Here is a 16,671-nt window from a genome sequence, read left to right as displayed (position 1 = left end):
TTACACACAGAGCTTGGAAGGGGTACGGCTCCAGCCCTTTATTCTCCTTAATAACCTTACGTGTTTTGGTTTTTTGACACATTTCTGTTCAGCAATGTTAATGCTACAAACTGATAAGGAAGCAGAGGAGGTCATTAAGGTGGATGTCTTAGATGGGTTTTGCCTTCTTGTTGGGGGAAACTGTGAAACAATGAAGATTGCTGCCTGTGGCTGCATCTTGGCTTTTATGTTTTGGTTCCAGGTGGTATCAATTTAACAGAGTGTGTGTCAAAGACCCGCACGTGGACAAACTTTTGCATCTTTTGCTGATGTGACGTATACCTAACTTTTTAAACTGATTTCTCTGTTATTGTCTGTGCTAACCTTTAACATTTAATTGTACCAGTTGGTTGCATAAAGCCTTTACATTCCCTTTGGAAAGCATTTCTCACTACTTAACTGTTTGTAAGTTAGTTTGATTAATATGTGGTTGTATATTACTTCCATCTTTATATGAATTTCATGCATGAAATATTCTAAAAGTCTGTGTATCTCTGGTATGGTGTATTTGTAACAGTAGTGATCTCAACCCTTCTTTGACGTCTCAGCATTTTACATTCTCTGGTAAAAGTGATTATATTAAAAGTGACTTCAAGCAACTGCCGAGAAAGTGAATGTATTTTGAAAAAGCAAGCATTTTGTTACAGATTTTTGATCATCTTTTTGATAGGGTTCCGAGGTGTTTTGATCTCTTTCCAGCTGTAAGTTACTGGCCTGGGTCACAGATAAGAGAAACAGATGTTGGGACACTTGATCAGAAGCGATGCTCATGGGTGTGTGTGCGGCCCCACCGCTGGCACTTGTGAGCTAGCAGAGAGCATCCCACTGAAAGTTTCTCTCTGTTTGCTTGCAGACAGCCAGTCTGATGCGGAGACACCAGCTACAGGAAACGAAGTCTTGGACCTGACCTCCTGTGAGAAGGAACAGCCAGAGGGAAAAACAGAGCGACCAGAGAGTGAGTGTGGCCCCAAGGAGGAACAAAAGGCTGACTCCCCTCTGGCAGAAGAGGACGGCGAAGAAAAAGCAGATGGATATGAAGAGGGCCCTGAGGAAGATTCTGTAAGTAACAAAAGTCTTGACCTCAATTTTGCCAGCAAATTAATGGACTTCAAGCTGGCAGAGAGTGACCAGAGTGCAGGCAGCAGTTCTCAGACTGAAAGGAAACATGCCTGTGACATTTGTGGCAAAACCTTCAAGTTTGCTGGCACTCTTAGCCGTCACAAAAAGGCCCACACTCGTGAGGACAGAAAGGATGAAAGGAGCAGTGAGGATGAAAGCAAAAGCATTCAGGATGATGCAGGAGCTCCCTCGATGCAGGACTCTGGTCTTGAGCAGGAAGAGTCTCCGATGGACTTGAAGGTAGTGGAGTCTCCTGTGGACTGTGAGGCAACAGGAAAGGAGAATGAAGAGAGCGAAAGCATCTCTGAGGGGGAAGGCACAGAGAGAAAGTCCACTGAGAAGAGCAGTGATGACAAAAAACCAAAGACTGATGGGGCTAAGAGTACTGCAAAAGCAGACAAAAGAAAGAAAGTCTGTGCTGTGTGCAACAAGCGTTTCTGGTCTCTGCAAGATCTGACGCGACATATGCGGTCTCATACAGGTAAGAGGAGACTCGAGGGCAGAACAGTTGACGAGCAGGTCTGCTGCCACACTGAGGCATCTGTTCTGTAGGTGCACGATTGCTGGTAGCACTTGAGGTTGGAGATACTGCTTTTAGTCCTACAGGTTTCTGCAAGGTGTCTTCTTTGCCCCAATCCCCATGCTGCATACAAAGCCTATCAAGGGAGTGGCAATTGTCAGCACTGCCTTATCTTCAGTTCTCAAACTGTTTTTCCCCATGCTTGTTTGCAGAGTTCAGAGGTGAGGGCAAGCATGGGGATCTCTGGGCGATTGTTCTGCCCAGCTTCTGACTCCTTTCTCGTCATATGCATGTGGCTCTACCTCTTCCCAGTATTTTGGCGAGCAGTGGAGAAACCTGGCGGTGTATGATAAGACTTCATCTCTGGGTGGAAGTTTAGAGAGAGAGAGTCTGGTTTTGTCCGATTATCTAAGCCTGGTACGGGTAACGTGCTGGTGATGTGCATGACCTGCTGCTTGAGCAAAAGGCAAAGCTGCAGTGAGCACCCTGCTCTTCATCCAGGCTTGGGCAGGGAAGGTAGAACACAGGCAGTAAAACGCTTGTCCCATGACTTGACTCGGCAGTTAAAATGTGTGGGATCGCTTTACGCGATACGCAGTTTGCAGCAGCACCATGCAAAGGAGATAAAAGGCATGAGCCAGCTCAAAGACGGATTAATCATTCATCCTTATTAATGATGCATTTTACCGGTCGGCGAGCTGCTCTGACATGGGAAGACTGATGCAGTTTGACATTTTGTATCTTTTGAAGGTGCTTTCTGCTGAAGACAAGATCTTTGTGATTAACAAAATATTTGTGCTGTAATTGAGGGTGCTGTTTACTAAACTACAGCAAAGACAAGTGCCTTTATTAACTTTTTACCCTTTTGAATCATAAATATTGATCTTTTGAGTACAAAACTGACCCTTTTTCTTCTGGCATTGAGCCACAAGTAAAACAGGGGATGGATCCCATTCTCGTGCCTATTTTCATACTAAATTTGGACGTTTTAGAAAGATGCTAATATCTAAAGTACTGAGCTTTACCCCCGAATGATACACTGCCGTGTATGCCCTGGAGATTCCCATACCATCTGTTTTAGTTGTTTTCATTGCATGCTGAGCTATCCAGGCCTTGTCAGTACTTTTTTTCCCATTCGTTTCTCTGTTTGACACTGGAGGATGTTTTAATATAGAGTAGGTGTTGAATAGGAACCTGGGTCGGTGTTTTTTTCAAATTTAATAAATGTAAACACCTCCTATCCTTACTGTTAAATCAACACATTTTCAACTGAAGATTTTGCCTCAATACCTTGGGTTGACTCTCTTCCTCTTCCTCCTCTCCTTCACGCTTGTTCAGCTACATTGACAAAATACTGTCAGGTTGTAACATTACTTCTACTTTGGTTTTAATGTATGGCTTTTTATTTTAAAGATAGCTGTAAGGTTTTGTAATTTCTTTACTCAGAAGAGGAACATTTGGGAGACACTGAAGTGTGCAAGAAACCTCTGCCTGCCTTCTGAACGGCAATCGGGCTGGAAATGGTGTGTTCTCCCAGGGCAGGCTGCTTCCCAGCAAGCAGTTGTGGGGTGCTCTGGTGCCGTCTGCCCGAGCCCAGGGTGAGCCCCACGGCACTGCACCGGCCACAGCCAAGTGGTGGATGGGCAGAGGCTGTCAGCCAAAAATGCTCCTGGGGAGCAGTGCCCTCCCTTGAGAGCAGGTGCCCGAAGAGGCCACATTTCTAAGAAGCTTCAGGTTTCCCAGGGACGGCAGGAGCTACTTGCACATTTCAACCAGCGACCTCGAGTTTGTGACTGGTTTTCTTTTAATGATCCCAAGCATTATTATAAGTGGTGAATGAGCTGCAAGTGTCTCATTCTGTATGCTCGTTGGCACAAGATGGTCTCCTTGATGGAATTGCAGCACTGAAAAATCTTTAATAGATCTAATCGGAGAGAGAGAATGGTCAGGGTGGGACCTTTGGTTCTTCAGGGCAGACAGCACCTTGGGGCACTGCGCTTGCTTGGGACTTGGGGGGAATTTTATCTGTGGGGCTGTAGTTGCTTTGTTTTGTGATGAGCTCATGTTAGGAAAGTATTCAAGCAAATTTCAGGTGTAAAAAGCAGCTCTGAGATTGGAGCAGACTAGCTGTTGACTACAGCAGAGGATGCCTGCAGCTGCTCTGTGGCTTAAGATTGCAAAATAAAAGGAAGAATTTTGTCCGCCAAGTAGCATTTCTAGAATGGGTAAGAAGAGGTTTTTTAGGAGCTCTCATGTGTCACTCCTGTGCTAAAGCACCAGTGGGCTGAGGAACACCAGCAGCTCTGTAAATAGCATCCTCGGGCAGGCATTTTTCACTCGGTCAGTGAACTGACCATCTCTGACAGACACTTCCCATGTCCCATGAGTGCCTGGCAGGTCTTGGTCCTTGAGCTGCTCTGTGTCCAGTTTGTAACATGGTGATACTGTCTTCAGCTTCAGGAAAGAGATGAGGCTGTTGTGGTGAGGGCACTTCCTGACAGCTTCTCTTCGACTTCGGGGGCTAACTTGTGGATTTCATGCTTGACCATTGGTCAGCATCTAAGAGAGAGGAGGATGTTTCCTCATGTGCTGTTGGGTTCAGTTTTTAAGCTCTATTGACTGCAGGTACCTGGGCAGTATCCTCAGTCTTCTATCGCAAGACCCAGCCTGTAGCAGGGACCCCCATGGTGGGCTTGATTTCACAATGGCTTTTTGAACTCCAGAGGACAACTGCAGACTTCTTCCAGAAAAGTTGCTGACCAGATTAGATGGGATGCTAAGGAGTACTTGGGGCTCACCGTCTTCCTCCCTCCTTAGCGCAGGGCCATACCAAGCTTGTAGAAGTCTCAAGGTACTTAGTTTTGGTTTTTCGTTTGTGCCCCAAGCTGCTTGAAACAAGAGGGAGGTGTGTTTCTGACCTTACGGCTGACTTTGGGTTCTAATTCTCTTCTAGGTGAGAGACCATACAAGTGTCAAACCTGTGAGCGGACCTTCACTCTGAAACACAGCCTGGTTCGTCACCAGCGCATACACCAGAAAGTCAAAAATGCCCAAAACCACGGGAAAGAGAGCGACAAGGAGGAGACCCAGTCGAGGTGTGGAGAAGACAGCGAGAACGAGTCCAGCCACAGCGGCACCAACCCCATCTCAGAAAACGAGTGCGACTCCGCGGGGGGTGTCGGTAGCCACGCGTCGCTCACGGGAAGCCAAAAAGAGTCCCTGGCTGGCACGGCCAAGGACTCCCCTTGCAGAGAGGAGAGGCCGAGCGAGCGAGGAGCCGGCACCTGCCTCGGGGAGCCCACCAAGAGTGCACAGAAACAGACAGCGAAAGAGCAGGAACCTCGGGGTAGCTCCGAGCACGAGAGGCCCTCAGGGTTCATTCAGGACTTGCTGGAGATGCACAACAAAACGTCTCCCATGAATCACATCCTTGCCTCTGCAGACAGCACGCCCCAGCTCTTGGGGGTGGAATGACTTTGCTAGGGAGGTTGGACCCGGCCCAGCACGCAAACTGAAGCCAGCAGAGCAAGGTTTCTGGAGTCTTTGGTTTTTTTTGGAAGAGCAACCTACAGCTGTGGGGAGAGTATGGCAGACTGGACACGGTGCCATATGCCTTTCAGTATAATAATGCAAGAGACTACAGTATATACTGATTTGAGTGCCTTACTACTTTATTAGATCTTTTGGTATCATAGATTTTTTTTCAAAAATGATTTTTTTTTAATATTTTAATGAATTATTTGGAGAGGACCTTTTTCATTTAAGCATTAATGTTACCTTTTGTATTGGTGTGCGTGAGCTTGTTCTTGTATATCTGTGATAGTCGCTGTGTTTGTTCTCTGAGCTGGAAATGGGGGCAGTGGGGTGGGAGGCCCTTGGATACCACAGCCAATAACTGGAAGAAAAATTATGTGAATTTCATATGAAATAGTCAGAGGAAATGCAGATGAGATGTTGATTTATTGTTTTTTTTTCTCAGTAGACGTTCTTGCATTTGCCACATGGTGGAGCATTAAGCCTGTTCCAGGCCTGAACAACGTGGCAGTTGAAGGTGTTCAAAGTGGTTCAAGCCAAAAGCAGGAAACACAACAAATTTCAACCTCACGCTTGTTTCCACTTTTCGGCATTAGAAATGGTCTTCTGAATCCTAGGGGGTTTTCTGGCCGTCGTGGACTGAGTGTGTATTACAGAGAAGAGTTACATAGCAACGTAACCTATGGAAATTATGCACCTGCTGTTATATATGTTTGATTTGCTTCAGTATATTATTATTATTATTATTTTATTATTATTTTATAAATCCATCAGTTCGCATGTCTCTGCCGTCAGCAGAAACCAATGGGCAATATTTGCCCACGCAGATGTATAACGCCGCTTGGATCCCCTCTTGAAATGTGGGGGGGGTTTTTTGACTTAACGCTTTCACCAGCTCCTCTTCTTATGTTGCAGCTCTTCTACTGTACTTTCAATGAAACCCTTCCTCTGACCCGAGAGTCGAGTGGAGGCCAGCGAGGTATCATCATCATCATCATCATCATCACACCCCTACAGGGGAACATCTCACTCGCAGTGGGGCGCGTGTGTGTTTGGGGGGAAGAAGTGGCATCAGAAAGGCACCGCGAGTGCGAGATGAATCCAGTTGCAGTCACATGGGTGACAGTGCGTGTTACTTAAAGAGCAAAAGTCCTTCCGTCTTCCAGCCGAAAGCGAGCAGGAGAGAAATGCGAGCCTTACCGTCATCTTGCTACTGTCATGTTCTAGAGCAAGAAAATACTACTGGTAATAGAACTACAGCTATAAGACATGTTAAAAATAAATAAAATAAATTTTAAAAAAAAAAATTCTTCCTGAGATTTTGGGGTTGATGCTTGAAGACTTGAGGTGTGTGTCTAAATTTCATATCAATAATTTAACCCCTTTAATGCTGGCAGCTGGAATTTCTCCCTATGGCTCCTGTTGCCGGCAACAGGCGACACTCCGGCCACCAATATTGAAGGGGTTAAGCGAAATGTATCCTACTGTAGCTGCGCATTTTTCGGAGTGCCCAGCGGGTTGTTTTTTTTTTTTGTCGTTCTTGTTGTTGTTGTCCTTGTTGTTGTTCGTCGTTATTGTCGTTGATTTAATTGTCCTTCAGTCGTGACCTCTGGGACAGACAGAGCCATACGAGCATTGCCGGAGCCTCACTGTGCTGATTCCACCACTGCAGCCCCCGGCCCAGCCCAGCCGCACTGTGACCCCCCATCCCATCCCCTCCCCGCCCCTCTCCTCTCTGCAAAATCGCTTTTCCTGCGCTCACCAGACATGGAGGAAGTGGGCCTCAGACCCAGCCTATATTATATAATATATATATATCTATATATGTCTATATCTATATTAAAAAAAAAAAAAATTCTCCGAAAACTTCTGGAGACTGAAATCTCACTGTCCGGAATTCAAAGGAAGACAGACGTTCTCGAGTAATATTTCTTGCGAATAGACTAAGAAAAAATGGTTGAGGTATATGTGATTTCTATTTTTTGTTGTTGTTGGTTTTCTGTTGTTTTGTTGGTTGTTTCGGTTTTGTTTTGTTTTTTTTTTTTTAATAGGGATGTTTGAACCAGTTCAGAAACAAAGCTAATGCCAGATGTAGATAAATAATCACAACCAATGATTCATTTGAAACTCTACCCAGGTGCATTCTACTTAATTAAAACCAGTTCACACATCCCTTAAATTGTTATTACTATTATAATTATAATTATTATAATAATTATTATTATTTGGGGTATTTTTTGGTTTTTGTCTTTTTTTTGTTTTGATTTTGGGTTTTTTTTTTTCTGCAACTCTCCACACTAAAATGCGCAATACTGTGGGGGAGAAGCCATTACTAAACTATATGCTGCAGAACGATGTAGCAAGTAATTAATTCCCAGCAGCCTGCCGGGACATCTGCTAGCAATAATCACTATTGATTTAAAGCTTTATTTAGCCTTTATCTATATCCTAGTAGAGTATAAGATCTTGCCACATTTTATTGACATTTTATTAGTTGAGTTTGACTGAGAACCGTTGCTGTTGTTGGGTTTTTTTTGTTTCCCCTCCTCCCCCAATATTAAACTGTGAAATTTATAATGTGTTTAAACTATGGGTGAATCTTAGGCTTTAGTTTGCATGTTCAGCTAATTTGTCTCTATACGATTTTTGTTTGAATCTTTTTATTTTTTTTTCCTCTCTCAGGGCTTTTACAAAAAAAAAAAAAAACAAAAACAAAAGCAAAAAAAAATCTTCTGAAATTCTTTTGCCTGAGTTGCAATGGACTTAACATTGAGATAATTCAATCACTACATTAAGCACTTGACTGTGAAAGCGCAAAAAAAATTAAATAAACAAAGGAAAAAGAAAAAAAAAAGAGAGAACCTTGTTTGAGGCTGTTGTGAAATATCTCTTGGGGGCTATGTGACAGTCTGATTCCATTTTCAGAATGATTCATCATCTTCTCTCTCCTCTCTGTGTGTCTCCTTACTCTCCTCTCTCTCCACGAAGGAAGTTTAATCCTAGTGATTTCATCCCATGCAGGAAACAGTAATAAATGTGTAGAATTCATATTTTTCTAAAGGGAACTTAAACTGCTGCTACGAATTGTGTACAAGACTGGTTTATGCCACATGAACAGAGAATCACACATTTGTTTTGGTACTTTTATTCCTCTTTTTATTCAGTTGTACAGTACTTCCAAATTCAAAATAAAAAGTAAAAGTTGTTCTGTATCAAACCATCTAAGCAATAAAATGTTATATTTAAAAATTATAGGTTACGCAATGGACGTGGCTCTTCTTGTGGGTTTGTTGTAACTTGTTTTCGGACACATCTACCAGACGATGATGTAGAAGCCAGAGCTTATCTCTGTAAATGGCATCGTTGTTTCTCTTCCTTCAAAGGGATGGAGTTTGATTGGAGATCATTGCAGCATTTTGAAAATTTGTGTTCATTTTCACCACCATTTTCTGGTAGTCAAGCCCCTTTGAAATAGTGCTTTTTTCTCAGTGCTGTTCCTTAACGTAGTGACTACAGGCACCAGGAAGGTCCTTTGGTGCTGATTTTCCTGCACAGGCGCTGGGGTCAGGGTTCTCTGTCCTTTTGTAAGTAACTGTAGCCTCGTGATCACGTATGTGAGCGTCCGTCTGGCACGTTGTGGTCATTAACAGTATATCAGTCATTAACAGTATATCAGTCATTTTCTGTATAAATGAAGTAGGTTTCTGCCACCGTAGTTTTCTTGCATAAATGTGCGTGGCTGTGAAAGCGTCAGGATGTGTTTGAAAGCCATGTGCATATGTCCAAAAAAAAAAGAAAAAAAAAAAAAAGAGAAATCCTTTGTTATAGCTTGTTGTAGCCACCTTAGCTGCATTTTACATGCTTTCCTATAAATAGAACATGTTTCACGGGATGGTGAGCCAAAGAATCATCTGAGTGCGTATCCAGTTCTGGAGGCCGGGGAACTGCAGCAAAGCTGAGCATCCACATCTTCCTACGTCCTGGTGGGATGGTTCCTTCTGGTAGAGAAGTGAACCAGGTTCAGAATCTGAGAGAGGTACCCCAGGGGTAAAGTGCTGCTGCTTTCCTCCCTCCAGCCTCTTGCACCTTTGAGACCCAGGTTAAAACTCCCCACAGCACACATGCTCTGGTTAGGACCTGGTGTCATTGATTGGATTGTTTAATTGGGGTATCTCTTAACTGCTGGACTGTGGAAAAGTGGTCCATGCTGGCACTTCCCACAACTTGGGTACCCAAGCAGCCAACATCAGGAAGGAGAGTGAGTAAAACCTGTACAATGCCCTAGTGTCTTCTGGTGATGTGGGTCAGTTGAGCTCTCCAGCCTCAGAGCTGTGTAAAGTGTTTTGCCTCTCTAGCCCTTCCCTTGGCAGTAATTGTGGTCACCTGTGCAGGGGAGAGGTTGGCAGCACCTCTGCTGCAACAGCAAAAAAAAGGGCTTTGGGTTCTTTGATAACAGCTGGTTTTATAAGACACCAGTCCGGTCAGTGATATGTGGGAAAGGTTTATCCCACAGCGGTAAAAGGATGCTGGGACAGGAATTAGCAGGGCTCATTTGCAGGGCTTTAAACTAGATTCAAAGGGGGATGGGGTTGTAGCTGGGCTTGCATCAGTGGGGCAGCATGCTGGAATACATAAAGACCGGGAGGCCCCTCAGGCCCCTAGGGTGAAATCGGTGTACTCGGCTCGCTCCCTGAAGTGCCTGTACACCAATGTGCGCAGCATGGGGAATAAGCAGGAGGAGTTAGAAACCTGCGTTCGGTCAGGAGATTATGATCTGGTGGCATTAACAGAGACATGGTGGGACAGCTCACATGACTGGAATGTGGTCATGGATGGCTGTGTCCTTCTCAGGAAAGACAGGCCAGCCAAGCGTGGTGGTGGAGTTGCTCTTTACGTGAGAGAGCAACTACAATGTACTGAGTACTGTCCAGGTGCGGTTGAGGAGCAAGTTGAGAGTCTGTGGGTGAGAATTAAGGGGCAGGCTGGCAGGGCTGATACTGTTGTGTGTGTCTATTACAGGCCACCAGATCAGGGTGAGGAAGTTGATGAGGCCTTCTACAGGCAGCTGAGCGTGGCCTCACAGTCACAGGCTCTGGTTGTTATGGGGGATTTTAACTTCCCTGATGTTTGCTGGAAGGACTACTCAGCCAGCCAGCCTCAGTCCAGGAGGTTCCTCCAGTGCATTGACGATAACTTTCTGATGCAAATGGTGGAGGAGCCGACTAGGAGAGGTGCGCTGCTGGATCTCGTCCTCGCTAACAAGGAGGGTCTGGTTGAAGCAGTAAAGGTGGGGGGCTGCCTTGGTTGCAGTGACCATGAGATGGTGGAGTTCAGGATCTCATGTGGCAGGAGCAGAATACCGAGCAGAATTGTAACCCTGGACTTCAGCAGGGCCGACTTTGGCCTTTTCAAACAATTGCTGGAGGAAATCCCGTGGGCAAGGCTGCTTGAAGGTAAAGGGGCCCAAGATAGTTGGTTAACATTCAGGGACTGCATCTACCAAGCTCAAGATCAGTGCATCCTGACACGCAGGAAGTCAAGGAAGGGAGCCAGGAGACCTGCGTGGTTAAACAGGGAACTGCTGGGCAAACTCAAGTGGAAGAGGAGAGTTTACAGATCATGGAAGGAGGGGCTGGCCACTTGGGAAGAATATAAGGCTGTTGTTAAAGGATGTAGGGAGGCAACTAGGAAAGCTAAGGCCTCGTTAGAGTTAAACCTGGTGAGAGGGGTCAAGGACAACAGAAAGAGCTTCTTCAAATACATGGCAGATAAAACTAACACCAGAGGCAACGTAGGCCCACTGATGAACGAGGTGGGTGCCCTGGTGACAGAAGATACAGAGAAGGCAGAGTTACTGAATGCCTTCTTTGTCTCTGTCTACTCTGCCGGAGGCTGTCCTGAGGAGCTCTGTACCCCTGAGGCCCCAGAGGAAGGCAGGGCAATGGAGGAGTTTGCCTTGGTTGATGAGGATTGGGTTAGGGACCAGTTAAGCAATCTGGACATCCATAAATCCATGGGTCCAGATGGGATGCACCCGCGGGTGCTGAGGGAGCTGGCTGAAGTCATTGCTGGACCGCTCACCATCATCTTTGCCACGTCTTGGGAAACGGGAGAGGTGCCTGAGGACTGGAGGAAAGCAAATGTCACTCCGGTCTTCAAAAAGGGCAAGAAGGAGGACCCGGGCAACTATAGACCAGTCAGCCTCACCTCCATCCCTAGGAAAGTGATGGAACACCTTATCCTTGGTGCCATCTTAAGACATATCAAGGATAAGAGGGTCATCAGGGACAGTCAACATGGCTTCACCAAGGGGAAGTCGTGTTTGACCAACCTCATAGCCTTTTATGAAGACGTAACAAGGTGGATTGACGATGGCAGAGCAGTGGATGTGGTCTACCTTGACTTCAGCAAAGCATTTGACACCGTCTCCCACAGCATCCTCACGGCAAAACTGAGGAAGTGTGGACTGGATGATCGGGTAGTGAGGTGGACCACAAACTGGCTGAAGGAGAGAAGGCAGAGAGTCGTGGTCAATGGGGCAGAGTCTAGTTGGAGGCCTGTATCTAGTGGAGTGCCTCAAGGGTCAGTTCTGGGACCAATACTATTCAATATATTCATCAATGACTTGGATGAGGGAATTGAGTGTACTATCAGCAAGTTTGCTGATGACACCAAGCTGGGAGGAGTGGCTGACACGCCAGAGGGCTGTGCTGCCATCCAGCGAGATCTGGACAGGCTAGAGAGTTGGGCGGGGAAAAATTTAATGAAATATAACAAGGGAAAATGTAGAGTCTTGCATCTGGGCAGGAACAACCCCAGGTTCCAGTATAGGTTGAGGGAATGACCTATTAGAGAGCAGTGTAGGGGAAAGGGACCTGGGGGTCCTGGTGGACAGCAGGATGACCATGAGCCAGCACTGTGCCCTTGTGGCCAAGAAGGCCAATGGCATCCTGGGGTGTATTAGAAGCGGGGTGGTTAGTAGGTCCAAAGAGGTTCTCCTCCCCTTCTACTCTGCCCTGGTGAGACCTCATCTGGAATATTGTGTCCAGTTCTGGGCCCCTCAGTTCAAGAAGGACAGGGAACTGCTGGAGAGAGTCCAGCGCAGGGCAACAAAGATGATGAAGGGAGCGGAGCATCTCCCTTATGAGGAAAGGCTGAGGGAGCTGGGTCTCTTTAGCTTGGAGAAGAGGAGACTGAGGGGTGACCTCATCAATGTTTATAAATATATTAAGGGTGGGTGTCACGAGGATGGAGCCAGGCTCTTCTCGGTGACAACCAACAGTAAGACAAGGGGTAATGGGTTCAAGCTGGAAAACAAGAGGTTCCACTTAAATTTGAGAAGAAACTTCTCAGTGAGGGTGACGGAACACTGGAACAGGCTGCCCAGGGAGGTTGTGGATTCTCCTTCTCTGGAGACATTCAAAACCCGCCTGGACGCCTTCCTGTGTAACCTCACCTAGGTGTTCCTGCCCTGGCAGGCGGATTGGACTGGATGATCTTTCGAGGTCCCTTCCAGTCCCTAACATTCTGTGATTCTGTGATTCTGCGAAAATGGCAATGAGGAAGACGATGGAGTTTGCTCTCCAATCTGTTTAAATAAACACCATGTTACTGTGGTCAGCCCTGCATTTTGGGTCTGGGGTGTGCTCTGGAGTTCCTGGGTTTGGCCTCCAGCCCCATACTGGAGTTGCTCTCCTTGCTCCATGTCCTCACGTGCACACACACAGAACAGGGGAAACAAATGTCCAGGAGTGTATTGTCACTGTCTGGAAACAGGTGACCACTGATAACTGCAGATTTGCTGGAGACCTCATGGGGCTACAGCTGCCTCACAAGGGGAGGAGGGGCAGGCGCTGAACTCTTCTCTTTAGTGACCAAAGACAGAACCTGAGGGGATGGCAGGAAGATGTGCCAAGGGAGGTTTAGGTTGGACATGAGGAAAAGGTTCTTCCCCCAGAGGTTGGTGGAGCACTGGAACAGGCTCCCCAGGGAGGTGTCACGGCCCCAAGCCTGACAGTGTTCAAGAAGAGACTGGACAAGGCCTCAGACACACGGTGTGAACTGTGGCGTTGTCCTGTGCAGGGACAGGAGTTGGACTCGATGATCCTTGTGGGTCCCTTCCAACTCAAGACATTCTATGATTCTAAGAGATGACCAGGGGGGTGGCAAGGCAGAGAGAGAAGTGCTTTGGGAAAGAATAATTTGGTGTTTTAGGATCTCTCACCAGCTGCACCTGTCCCAGGTACAAAGGCTGCAAGAGCATCCCCGTGTGCTGCCAGGGCTCCTCAGTGGCTTCACCTGGGCAGTGAGGCCTGTTTAAAGCAAGAGGTGGGATGAAGGACAAGACGTAGACAAGAAGAACAGTATTGCATTTGTGAACTGCTGAAGCAGCAGTTTTGTGTTGTAAAAAGATATTCATGAAACATTTTTCCAGTAAGATCTCTTTTTTTTCTTCCCCCCCCCCCCAAATAAATTAACTGTATTAGCACCTGGGATAAAGATAGCGGTGAGGCGGGGGGAAAGTGGCTGCTCAAAGACAGCAGTGAAGACAGTGACCGATAGCAGGTCCCTGCACAGAATGGGATGCCTAACAGGAACCTCTACCTTGTTGTCGCTGGCTGTGTGTGTCACTTCAGGTAAGCGATGTGTAATTTGCATATGTGTCACAGTGTTAATGGGGTGCCTGACAGAGGAAAAAGCTGGTTGACCTCTCTAGGGAAATTAAAACCTTCAAAATATTCCTAGGGAAGGGGCCAAGATGCCTTCATTTTAGGATGCACCTGAATTCAACCTCCAGAGCTGAAATCAAGTAAAGGTGGAGCGTATAAGGACTGCTGTGGCTTTCAAAAAAATTCTAGTGTTGCCTCCTGCTTCCAGTTCTTTCTCAATTTCCCTCTTGGTATTTAAAAAAAAAAAAAAAATTCAAAGGAAGCAGGAGTTTTTCACGTTAAATACCAGCAAGTGGGAAGACTTCTCTGGCTCACTGAACCTCACTGCGTAATGCAGTAGAAAACCTTGTAGCAATCCTCTGAGTAGTAGGAACTGAAAATAGCTTTCTCCTTTGCTGTGCTTGTTTATTTCTCGTGTGCCAGATTTGTCTCTCATTTGGCAGGGAAAACTGCCAGGAGTCTATGAGGAAGCTCTGGACGATGGGTGTTTGGAATACGCTGTTGTGAAATCCTTTGAACTTCTCTAGGGCCCTTCAGCAGAGGGTTGCGAAGCAGTTTATGAACATCAGTTAATGGGAAGCTGTAAAGAAGAGAGTGGTTTGCTGGAGAAAAGGCTTTTCATTGTGAAAGGCCTGATCCATTTTCGTAATCTCAGAGGCAGAGGTTAACGCAGCAAAGGCCAGCTCTGCTGTGGGCTGACTTTCTGTCAGTAATTTTTAGCCTGTAGCCGCACATGGAGAACAGCCGTGCCACTCATAAAAATGTGTGAAGGTTAAGACAGAATGTCAGATGGGGGTCTGGGGCTCTACTGTAACACATGATCTGAGCAGCTGGGGTATGAGCACAGCAAAACAGGCCTGTTTGCAGCGAGTCTGCAAATAAATGGTCCTGCATGAGTGTACATGTGCACGTAGGACTAGCCGCCCCTGCCCTCAGAGAAGGAGCGGGTGCAGGAACAATTTCAGTTACATTTGGATAACTAAAGCAATCAAAACCTTCCTTCCCATCTCCTGTTACGTGACTGTACACAGAATTACAACAGCATAGACTTGTACCAATATTTATATGACATTTTAAATGAGCAACATCTGACTCTTCATCTGCACCCAAAATAAATATTTGTATTTTATTTTAGGGTGGTGACAGTGCTAGTTGTGAGATGTAGCTTTGCTTTGATCAATCAATGTTTCTCCCAAGCATTTGCAACGCAAGCTTTACCGTGTGACCTGTGCTTAGGGATGGTAAAGTGACTGGGTAAAATCTGGCTGTAAACAAAAAAGAAAGTAACCCTTTTCATCGCTGTTTTCCTCTATTTCTACTGAAGTGTAGCCCTACTTGACGCACCAGGCTCCCAGGTAGCAGCTGGGGAGGAGGCAGACCATGGGAGGATGTGCTATCTCATGCGCCGCTGCCAAGTGGGATACAATACTCGTACATTTGCTCACTTTGCCAGTAAACCCCTTTTTGGTGGCAGGATACTTAACACTATTTCATAGAAGAACCATGGAATAGTTCACATTGGAAGGGGCCTTCAAAGGTCATCTAGTCCAAGCCCCTGCCTTCAGGATATTTATACGACCAAAGCTTTACAGGCTTTAAGGTTATATATGTCAGGTCTATTATACTCCACAGCTGGAGAAAATCAAAGTATCGAGCTGTCTGCATACATTCAGCAATCTGTGAAAAGTCTGCACCACAACACAGCTAGTTTAATTTTTGATCTTCTATCTAGATGATTATCGGCCAGTATCTTTTGGAGTTGAAACCACAGAGGCCTTCTAGCACAGATAGCTGAAACCCAGAATCAGCGCTGAGCTGGTTAGAAGAGCTTGCCAGGGTTTGCAGGTAAGTGAGAGGAAGGGATGTGGAGAACTGAGCAACCTGTGCACCTCACAGGTAACACGTTTTTCGCGCAGGATGCAGAGCCACATGCCTCTTTTAACGCATTTGGTTATTACTTTTTGGTGAGCACACCTGCAGTAAACAGTTTTGATTATTTTTCTGAACCAAAATATTCTCTTTAGCAGCTGCTAAACACCCGCTTAAAACTGAAAGTACTTAGTTTGAACAACACTTTATTAAAAGCGATAGCAGCGCCCCACAGGGTTCCTTGTGCCAGTGTTTTACTGAACTGCAGCTGTGGGATGTTTTGCAGTTTGTCAACAGAGCCTTGGTGGCCTGCGCTTATTACTGCTGCCATCAATCAGTGACATTTGTTTGGGGGTAATTCTACAAATTCCACAAAATGGCAATGATGAGGCGATGGCCCTTGGGGCCTGTCACTAAAGGAAAATGCCAGTAACTGCAAGAAGTGCTGCACCTGGCCAAAGGACCAGTATGTGACACCCAGTAACAAGCTTTTCACAGGAGCACAGGGAGCTCAGTCTCAACAGGACCTTGAGGGAACATCTTGCCCTGTATGAACACGGAATAGCTCTGCTGAAGTCAGTGGTGGTTCTGGCTGGTGCCTCCTGCTGCAGTATCACACCCTGTCAGACCACTAATACATTGGAAAGGACTACTGCTCTGTGTAGTGTGGTTTTTACAATAGAAAGTAAATCCTGTTTCATTTCGTTTTTCTTTCTGCAAGACTGCCTTTCCTGTGGTGCCCAACAGCAAGACATGCTAACCAGTTTTCAGCTTGCTTATAGTAGAACCAGTTAGGATTAGCTGAGCAAAATCTCATCTCCAGCTGTAAGAAATACTTGCACTTTCTATGAATGAACCACTATTGCAAACAACCACACATTAAGTTTTAAATACTACCTCTAAGGGAAATATAACACACTT

The 16,671-nt window shown here is 45.9% G+C and overlaps 2 protein-coding genes across 14 annotated transcripts in view; one reads left to right on the top strand and one right to left on the bottom strand.

Annotated features, from left to right (window-relative positions):
- Positions 1–8,467, top strand: part of RREB1 (ras responsive element binding protein 1) — a 126,831-nt gene extending 118,364 nt beyond the window's left edge. For 5 of the 6 annotated variants that reach the window (XM_065628931.1, XM_065628932.1, XM_065628933.1 and 2 more), the window contains 2 exons: positions 893–1,639; positions 4,632–8,467. In XM_065628931.1, coding sequence (XP_065485003.1) covers positions 893–1,639; positions 4,632–5,152 — 1,268 coding nt within the window. In that variant the 3' untranslated portion in view covers positions 5,153–8,467. The remainder of the gene's footprint in view (positions 1–892; positions 1,640–4,631) is intronic. The other variant, XM_065628936.1, reaches the window with a different exon arrangement.
- SSR1 (signal sequence receptor subunit 1) overlaps positions 8,342–16,671 on the bottom strand; it is a 24,862-nt gene continuing 16,532 nt past the window's right edge. For 2 of the 8 annotated variants that reach the window (XM_065628938.1, XM_065628939.1), the window contains 2 exons: positions 13,437–13,524; positions 8,342–9,210 (listed from right to left, as the gene is read on the bottom strand). In XM_065628938.1, the coding sequence (XP_065485010.1) occupies positions 9,097–9,210; positions 13,437–13,524 (202 nt within the window). In that variant the 3' untranslated portion in view covers positions 8,342–9,096. The remainder of the gene's footprint in view (positions 9,211–13,436; positions 13,525–16,671) is intronic. The other 6 variants (XM_065628941.1, XM_065628942.1, XM_065628943.1 and 3 more) reach the window with 4 other exon arrangements.

The sequence above is a fragment of the Caloenas nicobarica genome, chromosome 2, assembly GCF_036013445.1.
Source record: "Caloenas nicobarica isolate bCalNic1 chromosome 2, bCalNic1.hap1, whole genome shotgun sequence".
NCBI lineage: Eukaryota > Metazoa > Chordata > Aves > Columbiformes > Columbidae > Caloenas > Caloenas nicobarica.
The sequence above is the reverse complement of the archived record's forward strand: the minus strand, read 5'-3'. Positions and strand labels throughout refer to the sequence as shown.